The 23,139-nt window shown below is 32.6% G+C and overlaps 1 protein-coding gene across 1 annotated transcript in view; it reads right to left on the reverse strand.

Annotated features, from left to right (window-relative positions):
* Positions 1–1,316: 1,316 nt before the first annotated feature.
* Meltrin (disintegrin and metalloproteinase domain-containing protein meltrin) overlaps positions 1,317–23,139 on the reverse strand; it is a 223,695-nt gene continuing 201,872 nt past the window's right edge. Inside the window, 2 exon segments of the mRNA XM_072542743.1 lie at positions 1,317–2,469; positions 2,472–3,619. Of these exon segments, the coding sequence (XP_072398844.1) occupies positions 1,544–2,469; positions 2,472–3,619 (2,074 nt within the window). The 3' untranslated portion in view covers positions 1,317–1,543.

The raw sequence follows: 23,139 nt of genomic DNA on the forward strand, positions 1-23,139 counted from the left end.
CTGCAAATGAGGAACATATTGAAAATTATAAAGCAGCGTTTGAGGCTCAGAATATCGACAGGGAACTAGCCAAAAATTCAGATGGTGTTGCATATATGACATTCGACCTCCAACAAACGATGCCGTTGCCTAGACTCAGTACTTCTAAAGCATTTTACCTCCGCCAAGTGTGGTTCTATAATTTAGGCATACATATTATAACTAAAGAAGTTGATAAAACCATTTTTTGTACATGGACTGAAGACCAAGCATGCAGGGTAGTAGTGAGATCGTTAGTTGTCTTTTAAGAACCATTGAAGTTGAGCTGGCACTTAAACAAAAAAATCATTTAATTATTTGGACAGATTCGTGTGCAGGGCAGAACAAAAATTTCCTAATTGTGTGTGTTTATGAGTATCTTATACAAAAAGGATCCAAATAATCGACCATAAGTTTCCTGAAGTAGGTCATTCCTACTTGGATTCAGACCGGGATTTTGGCCGAATTGAAAAAGATTAAGGAAATATCAAACTATTTGTACTCCACAACAATACCGTGAAATTATTGCATCTGCCAATAAAAAGAATAATATGGTTATTGATATGCAACATCATTTCAAAGACACCGAGAACCTTCTAAATAAAATGCAACTGATGAATAGAAAAAAAGATGTTCTAAATGAAAAAGTATATTTCCGTGATGGCATTAAATGGATCCGTGTAGATACCTATGGGTCCTACCTCTTCAAGGAGAGTTTCGATTATGGTACTCCTTTTAAAAAAGTCAATATTTTTAAAAATTTGAAAAAGCCCTCCACACTTTCCGAAGATTTTGACATTCCAAGACTTTTCAGGAAAACCGGTGCACTATCAAAAGAGAAAATTGATAACTTAACATAACAACTTCCCTTCGTTCCAGAACAACACAGGTGGTTCTATGAGCTTATTTTGCGTGAAAATAATGAATAAACTTAAGGGGTGACAATTTTCGATATCCTTGGTGTTAATAAAATATGTATACGTATTAAAACTAAATATTATTTTGAATATCTACAAAACAGTATTTTCAATTGTATGCATATAACCTGTTTTATCCTTTAGACAAAGATGAAATATACAAAATATTTGTGGAAGAACGAGGTATGTACACAACATCTTTTTTTTTGTCTGGTTAGCAGATATTTAAACATTTTCTCAACTTCCATATTAATTTCACCACTCATGAGAACAGTATGATTATTTAAGCATTTGAAAACCAATAACTACAAAAAAGTTCTATAATGAAAACTTTGGGGTCAAATATCTCAAAACTTACTTTTTGTTACATACCTCCTTCATCCACTCAGCCCTTCAATTGTTATTGATTACTATTAAATTAAGTAGATAATACAGACAAACTATTAACAATGGACCTTACCGTCCTCCATCATCTTTTATTCGACAACTAAAATAAGGAAATATTTTTACAGCATACGTACTCGTTCTGTGTCCCATTATTACGACTTACCATTTCCCGTAGCACTCGTCTTGTTATAAAACGGTAATTTCTTCAACATCCAACGCCTTTACGTTTTATTCTCGAATTTCTGTTGTAACGAAGCAACGTTAGAGTTCGACCTAGCTGCATTTCTAACACCGACCGACGTTTTCGCAGTACTATCCGAATTAGTCTTGTTGAGTTTATTAGCTACCACTGGTTTGGTGTCGCCTTTCTTATCCTGCGATACCTTAGCGTTATTAACTGCCTTAGGGTTACTTTTAACTTTAGGTAAGGCCACTGTAGGTTTAGCACTTGTTATGGAAGGTTTTTTATTAACCGAGTTCGTTCCAACGATGTCGGGAGGTTTTGATGAAGAGTTGGTGTTACAGCTCGTTACTAAATCGGGGCTGTTGGTTACTGATCGGTTGGATTTATGTACAGGAGCAGTAGGCCTTGTTGGAGACGGTTTTCTAGTACGTAAGTTTGGCGGCGTTATTTGCCTACTTACCGATTTTGGGGCCGTTTTACTAGTAGGGGATGAAAGTACCTTCGCCTTGTTCCTTTCTGGTGATGTTTCTACTTTTTTCAAATTTGCTTGACTGGGCTTAAACCCCGATGCCAGAGGCTTATTTACAACAGCAGGTTTTGGGTCTGCTTTAAAAGAGCTTAAACTATGTTTAGGTTCATCTTTTGATTTTACCTCTTCCTTTACCGGAATATTTATAGCAGATGGCAAAATGTATCCACTAGAAGTGGAACTAGCACTTGACTTAATATTACCACTCATATTACTGTATTCACTTTCTGGATACTGCAAAGAAGCTGTATTCACGTACGTCTCTGATGAATCAGGCGACAGTTGCGCTTTTTTCTTCTCCTCTTCTTCTTTCTTCTTTCGAGCCAAAGTTGATGTTGAATAAATTGAATCAAAGTTGCGACTTTGTATTTCATTAACAATCTCGCCTAGTAAGCCCATACTTTCGCTAGAACCTGAATTGCTAGGTTTATTTTCGGTGATACTACAGGAGAGTCTTCTATAACAGCATAAATATTATCACCACTAGGACTATTGGTAGTGCCTGTAGCTAGAGGGACTTCTTCGTTTAAACAATCATCGTACTGATCGGACTGATCACATTCCGATTTTTCTTGAGATTTTTCTAACGGTGGGCGAGGTGGTGGAGGATTTTTAGGACGGCTTCCTGAAGGGATGCTAAGTGGCCTCTTGTAGCCATTTGGCTGTCTCATCGATCCGAAAGTTTGAATACTGGGCCTGTCAGTCTGTTTTGTAGCGCGCATACTTTGTGCTCTCATTACAACGTTTTTTGTTGTTGCACTATCCACAGGAAGAGTAGATACATTAATTTCAATATTTTTCTGTGGAATAGGATTAGATATCTCTATATTTCGAAGCGACTCCTTGTCAAGAACTTTAGTAGCTTTCACTTGACTAGGTTTTGATACAACTGTAGGCTTTTTATCGGCAGGTTTAAGAAAAGAAGTTATTCTATTTAAAGTACTAGTACTCACACTTTCTTTAGGCTTTTTCGGTTCTTCTATGATATTTACTGACAAAACTGTACTAGAAAGAGTATTTGGTGTAGATAAAGGTCTTGTAATTTCAATAGAAGGTGCTTGAGGTGCTGCCCGAATAGGAAGCTTTGGAGCGTTTCGTAACGGTGATACAAGCTCTTTTGCAGTACATGTTGAATTTTCCAGTATTGGAGATGAAATTATCGGTTTTGCGTGGCTTCCTGGGTTAGGTGGAGGCAAAGCTGGTGCCGCAGAAACTTGATTTACAGTAACAATACCGTTTGGCACGTTGCTCTTTCTAAAGGAGTTATACTTCTGTATAGGATTCGAAAATATGCTATGTTTAGTTTCTTGAGTAGCTGCCGGTTTAGAAGCAGGCTTTGAAGTGGATGACTTACTTTTTGCGGGTACAATAACGGGGGGTGGAGGCGCAGATCGACTCGGTTGAGTTTCATTTTTCAACGGAATTATCGAAAATCCCTTAAAATTGCCGAAAAAGGTGTTTGACAGGCCGATAAATCCAATCGGCGGCGGCGAATCTTCTCGAAGAAGAGAATGGTTGTCTTCTGTTCGTTTTGTAACTTCCGAAGAAAACGGCGGCCCTCTTGATTTGCTGGGTGATTTTGTCCTGTTGAAACAACAAATAACATGCATTATTTACTGAAAATATGTTTCGTTTATCAAACCATAACCTTACTCCCACATATTTACTACATAAAATCGATGAATTGGGGCACGTGCAATAAGCATGCTTTTGATTTGAACTATTATTACAGGGGGGAATCCAAATATAATGTACATTTAAATACGCAAGGTAACATATTAGATCACTTTAATTTGATAAACATTTCTTTGTTTAGTTGCTCATACAAAAGATATTTCTAAAAAAAAAATAATTATAATAATAAAAAAATCTGATATTAAACTGAAAATGATAATTTCGAATGATATTCGGATTTCCTCGACTACCTTAATTAATAAGGCCACTTCTTCTAGGGTTACAGATTTTTAAACGATTATAAAATATTTTTTTTGTTTTTATGTCTTTTTTAGTCTTTGTTGTTTGTTTCGAGGATGTCGTCTTCAATTTTTCCCGTTCATGTTCCGAGGCAGGTTTTTAGAATGTTTTGCAGTGGGTTTTTTCACAGATGTAGAGGAACAGACCCTACGCCCCATCGACCTACCAATAGGACCAGCATTTTCTGTCGGGGTTTATGAGCCCCTTCCCATATCAGTTGGCCCACCTATGGAATTTGCAGTTTAAGTCGGTTACCATAAAATTCAACTCTGCATGTTTTTATACAGGGTGCTTCAAAAAAAGGTAACCCCGTTTCTAGGGTAGGTAAAAAACTGAAAATAATTGGGGTTTGCTTAGTAAAAAATTTTTGTAACGCCATCCGTTTTCAAGATACAGGGCGTTGAAGAAAAAAAATTTTACGCATTTTTTACGATTTTGCCGAAACTACTGGCAACATTGTAATGAAATTTTATGCGAATATGTTTTGGAAGCTGATACATCCCATGAATTTGTTTTTATATCTGATTCTCATAGAGGGCGTTCGTTACACGGATCATACTAAGTATTAGTCAATATAACTTTTTTAAGATTATAATTATTAATCAAAATTTCAAATAAACTTAAACATCATTCAATTTTACACGAAAAAGGTACTCTTGGTAAAACTCGATACTGTGTACCGTTTTCGGAATATTTTGATTTGAAAATTATGAAGTAATAGTTGATGCTGGTATAAAATAGTTAGTAATTAAACAAAACTCACAAGAAAATTAAATTAATGACTAAGAACATAAAATAAAATTCAATTACAGTAAGTGTTCAAAATTCCCTCCGTTTTCGCGAATACACAAGTCTATTCTTTTTTCTAAAGATTCCATTAACCTTCTAAACGGTAGGGGGTCAGCTATGATGTCATTAAATTGACGTTGAATTCTTTCTTCCAATTCTTGGCGTGAATTTACCTCCGTAGCATAGACTTTTTCCTTAATATACGACCAAACTGCGTTGTCCAAAGGGTTAAAATCGCATGACCGAGGAGGCCAATGAATCGGAGCTTCTGCACCTCTACCAATCCATCGATTCGGAAAATGATTACTCAACCGATTACGACACCTTCTATCAAAGTGTGGTGGAGCTCCATCGTGCATAAAAAATAAAGATCTTCGCTCGCTTAGCGTTAAATCTTCTAATATCTCGAATAAGGAATTGTTTAAAAAATCAAGATACATATCACCATTTAAATTTCCAGGTAGAAGATGATAACCTATTAATTTGTTACCTAAAGTTGCTGCCCAAATATTAACTTTAAATGAGTGTTGGTAATGTGATACCCTTTTGACTCGTGGATTCTCATTACACCAGTAGTGTGCATTATGGGAGTTAAACATACCTTAAAGTGCGTAAAGGTGGCCTCGTCCGTAAAAAGAATGCATTTAAAAAAATTTGGATTGTGGGCTATCCTTTGTTGCAATATTTCACAAAAATCCACTCTAACCGGTAGATCATCTGGCAAGAGCTCTTAGACTTGTCTGTAATGATAAGGATGTAATTGCTGTTCTTTCAGTATCCGCCAAGTACTTGAAGAAAAAGTATTTGTTTGTCTTGCTATATTCCTTACGCTAACTGTTGGATCTTGATCAAGTAAATTTAAAATTTTATTTTCTTTATTAATTGTTCTTGTTATGCTTGGTCTACCAGAATTTATTTTATTTGCTCTCACATTCCCAGTTTCTCGACAACGTCGTTCAACGGCTCTAAATGTTTTTTTACTTGGTAAGTTTCTTCTAGGAAACTTTTCTGCATAACGTGTCACAGCTGCACTAGAACATCCTAAATATTCGCCTAAGGTTAATAACATGTCAGTGTATTCAACATTTGAGTACATTTTGATTTGATTTTACAAATAACAAGGTTTCAAAACTCTAATTATTGTTGATTTATCGTCATAACAATCAATAAATGTCAGATTTCCATGGCACACTTGGAGAAAATAGAGGTATACCTATTAGAACTTTATCATTACTACCAGCATCAATTATTACTTCATAATTTTCAAATCAAAATATTCCGAAAACGGTACACAGTATCGAGTTTTACCAAGAGTACCTTTTTCGTGTAAAATTGAATGATGTTTAAGTTTACTTGAAATTTGGATTAATAATTATACTTAAAAAAGTTATATTGACTAATACTTAGTACGATCCGTGTAACTAGCGCCCTCTATGAGAATCAGATATAAAAACAAATTCATGGGATGTATCAGCTTCCAAAACATATTCGTATAAAATTTCGTTATAAAATCGTAAAAAATGCGTAAATTTTTTTTTCTTCAACGCCCTGTATCTTGAAAACGGATGGCGTTACAAAATTTTTTTACCAAGCAAACCCCAATTATTTTTCAGTTTTTTACCTACCCTAGAGACGGGGTTCCTTTTTTTGAAACACCCTGTAAGTTCCCATATTAATTAATATGGCATTTTTATTAATATTTATTAAAAACATTACCCTTATGGTTTTTTATTTATTTTCAACAATAAAAAAATTCACTAAACCCTCGCTATGCACTCACTTATGTCAACATACGTTGATTTTTTCATAATTACGTTAAATCCAGAGGTAGCTATGGAAAAATGACATCAAACCAATAATATTGTCAGTTAATGTCAAATGTATTTTGTAGTATTGCAAAGCTTTTTGCCGTTGGTGGATTGTACAATAGGTCGAGGTAAAGTTATCGATGAGAAAATTTGTTCAATCATTATTAGATTTTTTAATTCTGGGAAATCAAATTCGGAAATCGCAAATATGTTGTAATTGTCACGCTATAGTGTAAGAAATATAGTCAGAAGATACAACTACAGGTTGGGTCGTCACAAAACCTAGAAATGTGCGAAAAAGTAAAATAACCGAAGCAGATCGAAGGGCATTAAGACGCATTATAATAAAAAATTGGAGGGCAAATTGTATGGACTTAAGCGTTTTATGGAGTGACGTTATTAGAACACACATTTCTAGATCAACATGTCACCGAGAGGTCCACAAATTAGGATTTGATACTTACAAAGTAAGTTTTATAGTTAAAAAAATTAGTACGAATTGTTATTGTCCCCGATAGATACTTTGTGGCGCGAAATAAAAAAAGCCTTGAGAAAACATCCTGCCAGGTCCGTCAACGAATTGAAGGAGAAATTGCAAGAAATATGAGATTCGTTTACATTAGAACCCTATTCATTTTACAAATTCCCAATCGTCAATAGAACCACGTGTAAGCCAAACAGGTTAGTACTGATGTACGACCTATGTATCATATGATTTTTAAAAATATTTACTTTACTGTTAGTGTAAGAATTTCTTGAAATTTAATCATTATATCACAATTAAACTAAACTCTAAAAAATAACACGACCAATAAATAACTTAACAATAACTATAACATAAATATAACACAATATATTAACTTAAAAATCAACACGATACAATTTGAATTTAAAATGCTGGCAAATTGGGATCTGGAACATGAAAATCTATCTGACTTAAGGTAATAAATTATATTTAATAGCCTCTTGACGAATGAGACGGCGAATATCAACACGTGTTCATGTTTACTGATGGGAATTTGGTAAACGAATGAACTTTAGAGTTTTATCAGAACTTGGTAAAATCTATACTCGAAGAATTGTGGATGTCATTAAAAATAAAAAGGATGTAACTCAGTGGTAAACTTTCACATTTTTTTTTATTAATATTACATATTCTATGCGTTTTTTTAAATTTATTATTATTCTGTTTAATCAATAGTTTTGATTACGTTATAAAATATATTTTATAATTAGGAAATTCAAAAATGTTGTTCTATGCATTAAACCTTCTAAAATTTACGCTGCGCCTGTATTTTTGTTCTCTAAAATTGAATTTTTTTTATCAATTTAACGTTGGGCCTACTGATATGGGAAGAAGCTCGTACTCCCTTAGCCAATATGATCCAGATTTAAGGCGGTGGACACTCGCTTTCACCCGTTCCTTCGTGGGTAGGATTTATTATGACATCTACAAGTGTACACTTGCGCATTACTTGGCATTTATTGACAGCATTCACTCGGCATGGATAGGTACTATCACCAAAATCCTTACGTTAGCCATTCACCTTCCTAATAATGTTCTAAAGATATTTTCTTCTGGCATCTTAATGCAATTTACTACTTTTATTTGAAATATACACTACAATTATACGCCAATACGTATGCAACACACAATACACGAACATATAACTACATAAATCACACACATCACAGAAACGCATAATACACAAACAAATAATTCAAAAAACACAAAAAAGCAGACAGGAATACATATAAAAAGTGCGGCATTAGTGCGAGGAAGACTCATTTGTCATAAGGAATACGACAAAAATTATTTAGGTTTAAGTTGAAACATAGATAGTACCATACTCTAAAACTATTTTGAAACATACAAGGGCACCCATATTAACGGGGTGGAACAAATCTTTTTTTTTTAATAGAACACCCTGTATATTTTACATTTTTGGACTCTTCTCCATGTCCTCGTTCTTTTCAATATAAGGTTTGGCAAATATACGAGGTAATTTAAAAGATAATTACATTTTTTATTACTTTCGTAGCAAAATTAACACCCTGTAGAATTGTAAAGATTTGATATCAAAAGATATATTTATGTTCGAAAGATTTTTAATGTAGTCTACTATTTTCTAAAATTATTAAAACAGCAAAATATTTAATTTTGATATACAGGGTGGGTCGAAACTAGGAATGAGTATTTTTTGGGTTTTCTTAAATACAATACCCTGTATTGAGTATTTAGTGATAATATAACAAAATTATTTTTAATCAATAAGTAACTAACAAAATATAAACCACAACAATATGCAATGAATGTGTCAATAAATGTGATACTATGGAAATATCATATTTTCTTTCATGAAATACAAGATTCCTAAAATTCCTACCAGTAAATATGTTTTGTATAATAATATAACAAGATTAGTTTTATTTAATAAATAACTGACACAAAACAAAAAGCAAAACAATATACAATTGATGTAACAATTTTTAGATTGTTATATTAACAGGATTCTAAGCCAGGAATTTTTAATAAAACATTCCTAACTGCCGATTGTGACGCGCAGTTAATAATAAGTAAAAGGCCATTTGTGTCAGTTGCAAAGGTAAAATAGTAGGCTTTGAAAAAATGACAGTTTTCACATTATTACCTTTTTAATCGGGCTGTGTGGCTTGTCTTTATTGTTAAAAATGAATTTTTCTGTAGAACAGTTAACAGATATAGAAGAAAGTTCGAGAAATTGCTTACTTGCATCCAGAATATATCACGAGCAATATCCTGAACGAAGGAAGCCAAACGCAAGAGCTTTTGAAAAATTAATGGATTGTTTTGTTCGCACATGAAAAAAGTGAGAGAACCAAAACTGTTCTAAGTGAAGAAAAGGAATATGATGTACTGATAGCTACTACTGAAGATCCCGACATCAGCACTCGTGAAATTTCACGTCAACATGACATTAATCAAACTTCGGCAGCAAAAATCCTTCGTAAACATAAATTCCTTATCGCATACAGATACATCAAGAATTGACAGTCGATGATTATCAACGCAGATTAGTTTTTTGTCAATGGTCACAGCAGCAAGTGCAAAGAGACCGATTTTTCTTAGATTATGTGCTTTTTGGAGATGAGGCTACATTTCACAAAAATGGAACGGTGAATCGGCATAATTTTCATTACTATGCATCAATCATATTTTGTTAACATCCACAGTCAAACTAGGTGGTCTATAAACGTTTGGGGTGGTATTGTTGGCGATTATGTGATTCTTCTTCTTCCTATGCCGTCCCTATTAACGGAGGTTGACGACCAGATTTCTAAAAGTTTTTCTGTCTTTTGCAACGTGGATAATTCGTCTACAGTCATGTTTGTCCAGTCTCGAATATTTCGCAGCCATGACTTCCTCTTTCTACCTATTCCCTTTTCGCCATCGACTCTACCCTGCATGAGTCTATGCAGTCTTGCGTACTTTTATTGTTCACAACAATTTTTTGTCTCGACACATACTTCTCAGCACTTCCTCATTGGTGACCCTGGCAGTCCATGGAATTCTCAACATTCTCCGGTATATCCAAAGTTCAAAGGCTTCAAGCTTCTTAACTATTTGCGCTTTCAACGTCCATGTTTCTACCCCGTACAATAGTTGAGACCAGACGTAACATTCAACAAACCTCAGTCTCAACGCAGTATTCAGATTTTTGTCACAGAACAATTGCTTGAATTTTAAGAACGCTGCCCTTGCCATTTCTATTCGTACCCTGATCTCTTGGTCTGGATCTAATTCTGTGTTGATGTAAGCTCCCAGATATTTATATTTTGTCACTCTCTATATTTGCTGTCCACCAAGGGTTAGTTGTTCATTATTTATTGGACTCCTTGATACTATCATAAATTTGGTCTTATATGTGTTGATGTCAAGTCCCATTTGAATGCATTCACTATTTATTACATCTAGTAAAGTTTGTAGTTCTTCTATACTCTCAGCCATAATTACCGTGTCATCTGCAAATCTCATGGTGTTTACGATTTCTCCACCAATTCTTATTCCCTCTTTTCTTTCCCATAAGGATTTTCTGAATATGACCTGTGAGTACACGTTGAAAAGCGTCGGAGACAAGACGCATCCTTACCTGACCCCTCTCGCAATCGGTATATTATTTGTTTCTATATCGTTCACCTTTACTACTGCTTTCTGGTTCCAGTATATAGCCTTAATAAACTCAATGTCTTTTTTGGTCTAAATTGATGTTTCTTAATACATCTATTGTGAATTCATTATGTGATTGGCCCACATTTTTTTGACGGTCGTGTGAATAATGCCATATATGTGGATTTTCTAAATAATCATTTGTCAATACTACTGATAAATGTACCGCTTAATATTCGACAACGAATGTGGTTTTTAAACGGCGATACTATAGTTCACCACATTGCTCCTATTCACAATCATCTTAACTAAATAATAACATACGTGAGAGGTAGACAGGCAGAGGAAGATCAACTGTTTGACCACCGCGATCACCGGAATTCTCCAAAAATTAATTTTTTCATGTGATGAAAAACCTCCAACAACACCAGATGATATGAAAAACAGAATAAGAGCAGATTTTAATAAAACTGACTTACAAATGTTAAGAAACGTAGCTGTCATTTGAATATCGGTTACAAACTTGTATCGACGTTGAAGGTGGACATTTGAACATTTACTTTAGACTTATCTCCTTAATATCACATTAATTGTTACATTTATTACATATTATTATGGTTTGTATTTTTTGTTAGTTACTAATTGAATAAAAATAATTTTGTTATAATATCACCCAATAATCAATACTTATTTCTACTTACAAAAATTGAATGCATTCTCGGAATTTGAAGAAAACTAAAAATATCTCGGAAAATATTGAGTTTAGGGATAGAGAATGCTATATAAAAATGAAAGAGTATCATAAATACAATATTTCTAAAAAATAAAATATAGGGTGATCCATTTAAAAAAATTAAGAAAATCGTAATTTTGTTTTGTAGTTCACCCTGTATACAAATTTTTGTCAATGATTTCAATTAAACTTAATTAAAAACTACAGTATATATTTTACATTACTATATAAAATAAATAATTGTTTAGGAATTATTTCTAATTATATACATGGTGTTGATTTCATAGTATAGGGATTTCGAAATAAAAATGGTCATAACTTGTTAAACACTCTGTATAGTAACGCAAAACCCAATACTATAAGAACAAGAATTATGAGAAGAATACAAATTTGAAAAAATATAAAGGGTGTCCCAATTAAAAAATTGCTTGTAATTTTCATTACAATCAATGTTAGTTTTTTAAAACTTTATTTTCATCAGAGCTAGCGCACTTCGATAGTTAGTATAATTTATTTGATTTTCAATTCTAAATAGCGCTTTTGATAAAAAATACACAACTTAATATAACATAAGCATAGAGTATCATGCAAAGTGTGGTTAAAAGAAATAGTAAATTACTATATAAAATAAATAATTGTTTAGGAATTACTTCTAATTATATACATGGTGTTGATTTCATAGGGATTTCGAAATAAAAATGGTCATAACTTGTTAAACACTCTGTATAGTAATGCAAAACCCAATACTATAAGAACAAGAATTATGAGAAGAATACAAATTTGAAAAAATATAAAGGGTGTCCCATTTAAAAAATTGCTTGTAATTTTCATTACAATCAATGTTAGTTTTTTAAAACTTTATTTTCATCAGAGCTAGCGCACTTCGATAGTTAGTATAATTTATTTGATTTTCAATTCTAAATAGCGCTTTTGATAAAAAATCACAATTACAATATAACATAAGCATAGAGTATCATGCAAAGTGTGGTTAAAAGAAATAGTAAGAAGAAGGTGTAGACATATATTACAAAAAAAATACAAAAATAGCAGTACAAATCTAAAAAGAAAGCTTTACAACACAAGCGTCAATTTTAGGATATTTGTTATAGTGTATTTTTATGTATGAGAGAGTAATAAAACAATCAATTATGTATGCAAATCCCTAAACTGTTGATACGGGTGACTCAATGAAAAACAGATATTTGTCAACAAGTTTACAGAAGTATATAGGAAAACAATTTTAAATTGAGTATGACCACCAGGTATAAAGGTTGGAGCAGAATAGAATACTGCTAGTTGTGAGGGTTACTAATCCCTAAATAAGGTTGCCAGTGTCGGAGTGATGGAGGATAACAGGTACTAATGAATTTGCAAGAAATGTCATCATCATCATCATATAACGGGGGTCCTACGGCGATTGCCGCTTCCCGCATTTCAGCCTCCATCTTTTCCTATCTCTCCAATCTCCCTCTTCTAAGCCTCTAGATTGCATTGTTTTTGTAATTTCTCTTCTCCAGGAATTTGGTGGTCTTCCCCTTTTCCTTCTTTCTGGCGGAACATACATTAAGGCTTTCTTTGGCCACCGCTCCTCCTCCATTCTCATCACGTGACCATACCATTGTAATTGCCTTCCTTGTATTCTATCTGAAAGAGTATCTCTAATTCCTGCACGGTTTCGTATTTCCTCATTCCTGATTCTTTCCATTCTCGATACTCGACATGACCTTCTAAGATAATCCATTTCCACAACGTCTACTTTATCTCGTTCATTCTTTGTCATCGTCCAACATTCGGCACCATATGTAGTAATTGGTTCTACAATTGCTCTGTATACGCGAAGTTTGGTATGCATCTTTATTTTATTAGACCACAGTAATGAATTCAGTATTCGGATGCATTTTTTCCCTTGGGTTATTCGGTTTTGTACATCTATCTTAACTCTGCCATCTGCTGATATGATGCTTCCTAGATATTTATACTGGTTGCAGCCTTTTATGACTGCGTTTTCAAGCCTCAGATCTGTGGTATTTCCTCCAATTTTTAAATATTCTGTTTTGCTTATGTTTACAGTAAGCCCCCATTTGGCATATTCCTCAAATAATTTTCGATTCATATAATTTATATCTTCCTCATCGGTTGCAACCACCACCTGATCATCTGCAAACAACAATGTATACAGAGTTTCTTGTCCCACTTCGATGCCCATAAATCTACATTTATTTCTCCAATTCCTCAATGCTTCTTGGACGTATATTTTAAAGAGTGTGTTATATATAACCAATAAAAGTTTAATAAGTACCTACCTATTTGCAAAATAAAGTTTAATTCTTTAGATATTAATTTAATTAAGATTATTTTATCTGAAATGAGTGCATTCCACGAAGTAAGGGTTTCAACAATCAAACATTTAATTCTTTAATTCCAGGAATCTACGACAGTAATTGACTAGATAATTACCTTCTAAACTTATTCCACAGAAAATGTGATAGTGGGTTTTTCCATTTTGTATATAGGAAGGTCCAAGTGGCGTATTCAAAATTCTTAACAGTTCACTAAAAGTAGGTACTTCAGTTGCAAGGTGAAGTTTATTGTGTATACTAGTGTTATGGAAAATTTGGAAGTGCCGTGTAAACGCCGAAAAATTGGTCCTCTAACAGTTAATGAAAAAACATTAATATTTAATTGTTTTAAATCATTTACAGACAAACGTTTATGTGAAAGTGTTGATGAGACCGTTGAGTTAGTTAGCAGTACACTTGGTGTTGGGAAATCTACGATTTACAGAGTTATTAAAGAAGAGAAATGTGGTAGTTTTCAAATGCCACGTAATGCTCCAGGGAAACCAAAATTTCAAATAGAATATCATTTTAAAGAAGGACTTCGACGGAAAGTGCATGAATTCTTCTTTAGACAAGAATTTCCAACATTGGATAAAGTTCTTGTCTCAGTTCGAGATGATAAGGATTACCCAGAAATGAGTAGAAGTACGTTATGGAAACTTTTAAAAGAAATAGGCTTCCGCTGGAAAAACAATCCCAGAAAGTCTATTTTATTAGAAAGAAGCGATATTCTCATATGGAGAAGACATTTTCTAAGAACCATAAAGGAAATGAGAAACCAAAAAAGAAAAATATTTTATCTTGATGAAACATGGATCAACGAGGGTCATACACCAAATAAATTTTGGCAGGATGAAACTGTTACAAGTCAAAGGCACGCTTTTGTAAATAACTTATCTACTGGTTTAAACCCACCGGTGACTACCATGAAGACATGAACGCTGATGTCTTTCAAGAATGGTTCGAACAAATGATAGATCTTCTTCCTAAGAACTGTGTAATAGTAATGGATAATGCAAGTTATCACTCCAGACTTATAGAAGGACTGCCCACAACCAAGTGGTTAAAAAAAGACTTGCAGAATTGGCTGAGTTCAAAAAATATTACGTACCTACCGGATCTATAAGAAAGGAACTTTATTCGTTGTGTGCCCTTCATAAAGAAAAATTTAAAAAATACGAAATTGATGAAATTGCCAAAAATCGTGGAATGACAGTACTTAGATCCCCACCATATCATTGTGAATTAAACCCGATTGAACTGGTATGGGCACAGATAAAGAGTGAAGTTTCAAGAAAAATACCACTTTTAAAATTCATGATGTTAAACAGTTGTTTTTGGAGGCCGTAAATAATGTAAAACCTGAAAACTGGGAAAAGGCAGTAAATCACACTATTAAAGAAGAGGAAAAAATGTGGAAGCTGGACAATATTACTGATAAAATGATCGAGCCAGTTATTATAAATCTTGGTTCTGAAAGTTCATCTTCTGAATCTGATTTGGATTTGTAACAAGTAGCTGTAAGTTTTATATTAATATTTTTATTCATCTATTTAACATACCTTAGACGGTTTTAAAAACTCTTTTTCTCTTTTGTAATTTTTAAAAATTAAAAAAAATGTGAATTTTTTAAAACCCTTTTTAATGTAGGCCAGTCAGTTCTAATATAGTGTGTGATAAAAGAGGTCACTTTTGTTTACATACACATAACACTTTATAACACTGAAATAATTCATTTATTTTTTACAATTATTCAAAGTAATTTTTCAATTAATCTTGAGCACGCCCATGGAGTGGTCGGAGCTACCAGTTAAAATTATGCTAATTACTCTCTCGTTCATAAAAATAAACTATAAAAGTAGAAATATCACAATAATTGAAGTCTTTGTCTAATATAGTTAAAAAAAGTTATGAGCTACATATTTATACCCAACACCTTTATAAAATATGTTTATTAAATATAAAAAATAAATATAATTCGGGAAAATACAACAAACATATTTGTTACAAAAAAAATAATTTAACAAATTTGATATACTTGTTCGAAGCTCTTGTTAAAAATATCGGAAATAGGAAAAAATCACTTAGAAAATGCATGAATAGCATATCAAGCCGGATCGACAAAGAAATTTTCGATTTTAAAAATATACGAGCCGTCATCGTTCTTCGGAGAACACGTAAATACGTAAGTGGTCGTTAAGTTATGTTAGATGCCCTTGTGCAACTGGATAAAGAAACTATTGAGTTACCATAGCAACTAAACATCATTTATTAGAAGTGTCAGTGCAAATGTTAACGTCAAATGTCAAACCAGAGATGCGCGATAAAATTGCGTAATTTTGACTACAACAGATATGCTTAGTATCTTTGACAATGAATGTCCTTCCTATTCGACCGAACAACATTGAATTGCAACCATCAAATCAGGTAAATTTGCCATTTAAGATTAAGACTGAATATCTGAGATGCTGATTGAACGCGTCTACCGAAAGTGACCAAACGAAAACCTTTAATGGACCAGCAGGCGAACACAAACGGCGTAGTGAAGAAATGGGTTAATTATTGGTTGAAGTAAAAGCAAAAAATACACGGAGGATTTATAAAAAGATCTTTCAACAGGGACTTTGAACCAGCGTGAAAACAACAAAATTACTGTTATTGGAACAGAAGACAATATGGAATATCTTTGGGCCTTGTAGAGACGAAACAAGATCAGAGTGGAGAAGGAAGCATAATCTGATACTATGGAGATGGAAAAATAGAATCATCATCAAAAGAAACTCAATAAGATGGACGGGACATCTACATATCAAGGATCATACGGGATCATACTAAGATCGACGGATAAAAAACTTCACAATACAACATTTTGGGAAAAGCCTGATGCTAGAAGGTCAATTGGTCACCCAAGAAAAAGATGGAAGGATGAAGAAACAACAGATCTACGCAAAAGGGGAGTATAACAATGGCAGATAACCGCACCATACCTACAAGACGCGTTTATTATTTTCGCGGACCTACAGATGTAGATCCTATGATGATAGTGATGATGATGCGACAAAATGGAAGCAAATTTAATAAAGACTTGTATAACCACAAGAAAATTAGAAAAAAACTGTCCAAAATTGATTCAAATTTGTATCAATAAAATGTCAATAAAAATGTAGCGAAACATTTAAATGAAATGTATAATACTAAACTAATAGTAAATAAATAATTAATGTTAGACAAAGCAGTGAAAACATTAAAAATACATACGTCAAACAAAGACATCATAAAATATATTCCAAAAATCACAAATTAATATATTTAATTTTTTGTATAACGATTTATATGTCACAATGTCCTATATAACATTTACATGCAATTATTAAAAAGACGAGCACAAGTTTAAAAGGATTGTGTTGACTAGAAATATAAAATCATGCAAAAGTAATATTATGCAATATGTAAACTTTTCTATCTGGCATTCTATCGATCTGTATATATTGTAGCATTTTTTTGTTCCATCCAGTATAAGGTTTTAATCTATGTATTACAATACTATACCTGTTTGTTTATACTGTCTTAATTGCACCGAATAACGTTTTCTGTGTAATAATTGCGTCTTAAAATCGTCGATGGGAATAAACAAAATCGAATCATTTATTTATATTGCCAAAAGCCCATGTGGCTTAAGATCCAAGATTCTGTGAATTATCGCAAAGACGGATTTTTTAAATTCATTCCCACTTGAGAACATATCGGAACTAGGGAAACGGTACAGGATTTTCGCCGAGACATGCGATATTTGAACATCTTTGGAGATCAAATGTATCTTTGGCAGTAGTGTTATTGTATTAGAGGTAACTCAAAATATGTAGTGACCCAGCAAGTGAAAACGAAACGAGAAGTAATAATTAATTTAGCCCAGAATGGGTCATTCTACCTGTATGCTGTAAGTTGAAGTATGCTGAATTTTTCAATTATGGTGATCTATGAAGGGGAAAAACACCTGTTATCATTTATATTTTTCTTCAAAACTCGTGTACTTAATGTCAGTGTAGTGTTAGAGTGTTGAATGGGGTATATCTCCTTAATTTTTTTTGCATCTTGAATAACTGTTCACATCATCAATTATTTCAGATCATCTTTAACACAAATATTTTTACCAGGTCATTGGGAGAAATTAGTATGTCCATTTAAATCTATGTTTCTTCTAATAATAAATATAGCTTGTATGTAACAACATAGTATTTTTGATTTTTCAACAATCTTCTTTTCTCTTGGACCATATAAAGATAATTGCTTACAGATTTGCTGAATGAACATACAAGGTGAGTGTGAAAAGATTGTTTATGATCCAAGACATTTTCATTGACTTTTTTCGACGTTTCGGCAGGATATCCATGGCTTTTTTTAAGAAATAATATTGACTAAAAACATTTTCTGGTTTATCAGAACAATTTGCAAATCTTCTGTCTAAACAGAACATTACAGTTGCTCATAAAGGACACAATCTTTTGAAAAAGAACGTTACAAAACTAAAAACAAAAATCCTAGAAAAGGATTACTACAGGAGGAATGCGACCAGTTTGTGGCAATAGAGTTAACGGACCCGGATGGTTTCTAGAATAACAATATATATATATATATATATATATATATATATATATATATATATATATATATATATATATATATATATATATATATACATATATATGTTTTAAGAGTTTTCTTTGTCCCTCGCATAAAAGGCAAAATGGCGCCTTTTTTCCTTCTTATTTTTTCCAATTTTCTCCGTTTTCTTTCGGTCGGTAGGATTTATTTTTTTTATTCTTTCCGACTTCAGCATCTCCCATTCCTAATAAGCGATCTGTAGATCCACGTTCCAAAACTCACCGTTGTGTCCTTCAAACAACCAACTTGGACCTGGAATTTTTCGCCCAACTTATTTTCCAATATTAAACTTCCCCTTGGGTCAATTTTTATCTTACCCAAAGTTATACCCAACTTCTGGGCATCCTCACCATCCTTCTTCCCATCCAGGATCTATTTATAATAGATATGGCACCCAATAAATGTTGCTGGATGGTAAAATTTGATGCTTTACTTGGATTTAAGTTACTTCGATTGTTTCATGCACCTCTTTTACCTTGCAGAGCTTTAATTGATAGACTTAACCCAGATACTCTGGGTAATTATTAGCTTATTCGAATACACTTTTACGAATTGCTATACATATATCTGATATGCTTGTCAGATGTTTTAAGTATTCATTAAAAGATACATTTTTTATATTTTTACAAAGTTCCTTCTGTTCTCGAAAAGTTTTGTTACATTTTCTAATATTAGAAGGATACATCTTACGCTGTCATCTGTCATATTACCACAATACTGATATTAATACAAAAATGGGTTAATAGTCAAGAACTGTATCTAGTTAAACTAGTTTTGTAGGTTACCTGATCTTACATGAGCATTCAGCAATTTTAATTGTACACAAATTTACGGTGTTACAGTGTTGCCAAGATAGTTAGGTCTTATTACATAGATTCAAATATGCCAGATAGAAAAATTTAGAAATTGCGAATCATATTAAAAAATTCAATTATATAAAAGTGGTCCCGATATAGAAAATATTTTCTAATTTAAACTAATAACATTGACTGATAGAATTATTTCGTTGAAATAATTTTCATAAATATACCACATCTCTATCACCAAAATTTTTAGAATGAATCAATTATCATATTATCTTGTAACTATTCCAGAATAAACAACACGAATAGTATTACAATATAGCTAACATATGACATAAATATTCGTCCCGACAGCATTTTTGAAAGTTAAATGTCACCCAAGCAACTGATTAATAACCAGTACCAAAACAGTAGAGATGGGGTAAAAAGATATGGTTCCTTTTGATGACTCAACTCCATTGTATTCACTCCCAAATTTGCCCATATTAGACTAATTCGTTTTACCTCATAGAACTGTTTAAAATCAAAAAATTGATGTTAGTATTTTATGAAAATAACAAATATAGTGTATCTGTAGCTAGTACATTTCAGAATGATTAATGACAACATAAACTTTTCTTATAGATAGAACAGAATAAAAACACGAAAAAACACGTTATAAAACAGCCAGTAGCGAACATATAAAACAGGAACATTCATAGCAACGATATTTTGAAGATTAAATGCCTCAGACCTGATTCAATAACTAGTACCAAAAAAGTAGAGGTGGAATAAAAAAACGTTGTTCGTTTGGATGACTCGACTCCAGTGTATTCACTCCAAAATTTACCAACATTAGAATAATTCATTTGAACTGCTAGAAAGATTACAACCTTAAGACAGTAACGTTCGTTTCAATGGTATTTTTGAAGGTTATATCAGAGAACTTCCGAACACAGAGAAGCGACACAACGGTCCAAAAGCGTGTACCATTTTTGTATACGCATGCCCGATTCTGGTTGTTTAACTGTCACAACAAGTGCATTTGACCATTTATATAATTTATTTATAGTTAAAAGTTTATAGTTATAGTTTATAGTTAAAAGTTTAATTTATATTTAAAATATCTGGATATATTTGTGCGATTCGCGGATGTTCATCTGTGACAGGAAAAGGAATAAGTTTATTTAGATTTCCTAAGAATAATAACAGGCAATTACTATTGCTTTGTAATTATTATTAGTTATTACATAATAGTATTGGTTTGACTTTCGAACAGTAAGCCGACGCCGACGTGTCTGTCCGAGCTATAAAAAATAAACTTTGGTCTGCCAAGGGATAGTTAAAAATGAAAAGATTAAATTTGGTGTCAGTGCTATTTCTTTTATTGAAAGACGCAAGTCTCCGAAGGCTCAGGTCAAAAAATCAACAGATGGTGGCCGGGTGTCAGCGCGCTCGAAGACAACAATACGAATATAGTATTTTAGGAAATAAAAATATATAGAGGGTTTTATACACGAGAATATTTGATTTAAGAGCGTAGGCACAAAATTTCGGGCCAATGATTTTTAAATGCATTCATTTTTTTCGAATCTTGAAAAAACTAATAAGTATTTTTGAAAAATTTAAACGCAGAATGAAAGACTACATTATTACTGAGGGCCGAAAGTCCCTGAAAACTTCTATAATGTTTATTTTAATAAGTTACAGGGGTGAAAAAAAAAAGAGAAAATTTAGTGTGATTTTTAATTTCAAATATCTCATTCAAAAAACTTTTTGTTTATTCTAAGGGACTTTCGGCCTTCGGTAATAATGTAATCTTTCATTCTGCGTTTAAATTTTTCAAAAATATTTGTTAGTTTTCTCAGGATTTGAAAAAAAATGATTGTATTTAAAAAGCATTGGCCCGAAATTTTGCGCCTACGCTCTTAAACGAAACAAAGAAATTACTAAAATGCTCAAACTAAAAATTGTTGGAAACATAATTAGACCGATAATTGGGAAAATCTTAAAATTACAACAGAAACAAGACTTCAAAATTGCAAAAACATGGTTGCAATTAAACAAACTTACATTAAATTATGAAAAAACTAAATACTCATCTACTTTTTGCTATATACAAAAGTTGTCTGCCAATTTTTAATTCGTTAAATATAAATAACAAAGATCAAATATATGGATCGAAGTATATGAAATATTAACGCGCCACAAGACATACCTCTGGGGTGGTGTGGAAACTGTCTTAAAATTTGTTTTAAAAAAATTTCATTGTGTAACTCTTTAAGGACGGGTCACGTCAAAAGACGTTTTAGCGTAACTTCCGCGACAGCCGGGTGGCATCAGTAAATTACCTTTTGTAAATAAAAAATAATTACACCATTAAGAATGTGAACAAAAGCCGGCCCTGCGGGTAACTATTTTTTCAGTGCAATATTTCATATTTATTGAAAGTCAACATATATGCTCAATTTTATTTAAGAGCGTAGGCGCAAAATTTCTGGCCAATTCTTTTTAAATGCAATCATTTTTTTCGAATCCTGAGAAAACTAACAAATATTTTTAAAATTTTAAACGCAGAATGAAAGATTACATTATTACCGAGGGCCGAAAGTCCCTTAGAATAAACAAAAAGTTTTTTTGAATGAGATATTTGAAATTAAAAATCACACTAAATTTTCTCTTTTTTTTTTACCCCTGTAACTTATTAAAATAAATATTATAGAAGTTTTCAGGGACTTTCGGCACTCAGTAATAATGTAGTCTTTCATTCTGCGTTTAAATTTTTCAAAAATACTTATTAGTTTTTTCAGGATTCGAAAAAAATGAATGCATTTAAAAAGCATTGGCCCGAATTTTTGCGCCTACGCTCTTAAGAATTTATATTGTGTGATATGCCGACTGACTATTAATTTTCTGGTTGTTAGCTGTCATTGGCGGCTTGGCCACGTAACTTCAAAGGAGTGTCGCTTCTCTATGTAAGAGAAGTAAGATTCAGTAAGCAGTACCAAAAAATAGAGGTGGCGTTACCTTTGATGAGTTCGCTCCGTTGTATTTACTCCAAAATGGAACGACAAAATAATTGACCTTAAAATAAACTATTGTCAAACCATTCTATAAGGTAAAATGAATTATTCAAAAGTCGGTAAATTTGGGACTAAATTTAAGGGAGGACCTTTGTTTATTTCGCCTCTACTCTTTTGTTACTACATTTAATTTTCAAAAATGCTATGGAGCCAAACCATACTATCTCATACGTTGGCTCTATTGTAGGAGTAATTGTAAAAATTGTTTGTTTTTTATTTTCTGATAATTATAAGAAGTGATTATTGATTTCTTCTGAAAATTTTGCAGATAGAGGTACGGTATATTGATGATATGTATGAATAAATTACAGAAATTCTTTAAACAAAATAATTTTGTATACATTATTTTTGTGTTATGAGACTGTGTTCCAAATTAATTATAGTGCAAAACAGATTATTTCAAATGAGATCGTCTAATATTCTTTATGAGAAAAAATTACATCTTATTCTAGATTCTAGATCTATCAAATTTACTAAGACTAACTTTTCGATGGTCCAAAATTTCGACTACTGTCTAACCGTTTCGCCATATCTTTAACTGATACTACAGGCGTCTCATCGTAAACGACAGTCTCACACGTTCCAGGACTTTTCGGAACCACCCCTTTACTTTTTTTAGGCGAAATATTTGTATTCAGTTTTAAATGTTTAATATTTTTTATCGACAGTCTCCTTTCAGGTTTAGGTTCATGTTTAGGACCACTACTTTCAACATTATTAGGATATTTGTTGATAGTATTACTTCTAACGATAAAATCTTGGTTAGTAGTTGATATCAAACCGCTAA

The sequence above is a fragment of the Diabrotica undecimpunctata genome, chromosome 9 (genome assembly GCF_040954645.1).
Source record: "Diabrotica undecimpunctata isolate CICGRU chromosome 9, icDiaUnde3, whole genome shotgun sequence".
NCBI lineage: Eukaryota > Metazoa > Arthropoda > Insecta > Coleoptera > Chrysomelidae > Diabrotica > Diabrotica undecimpunctata.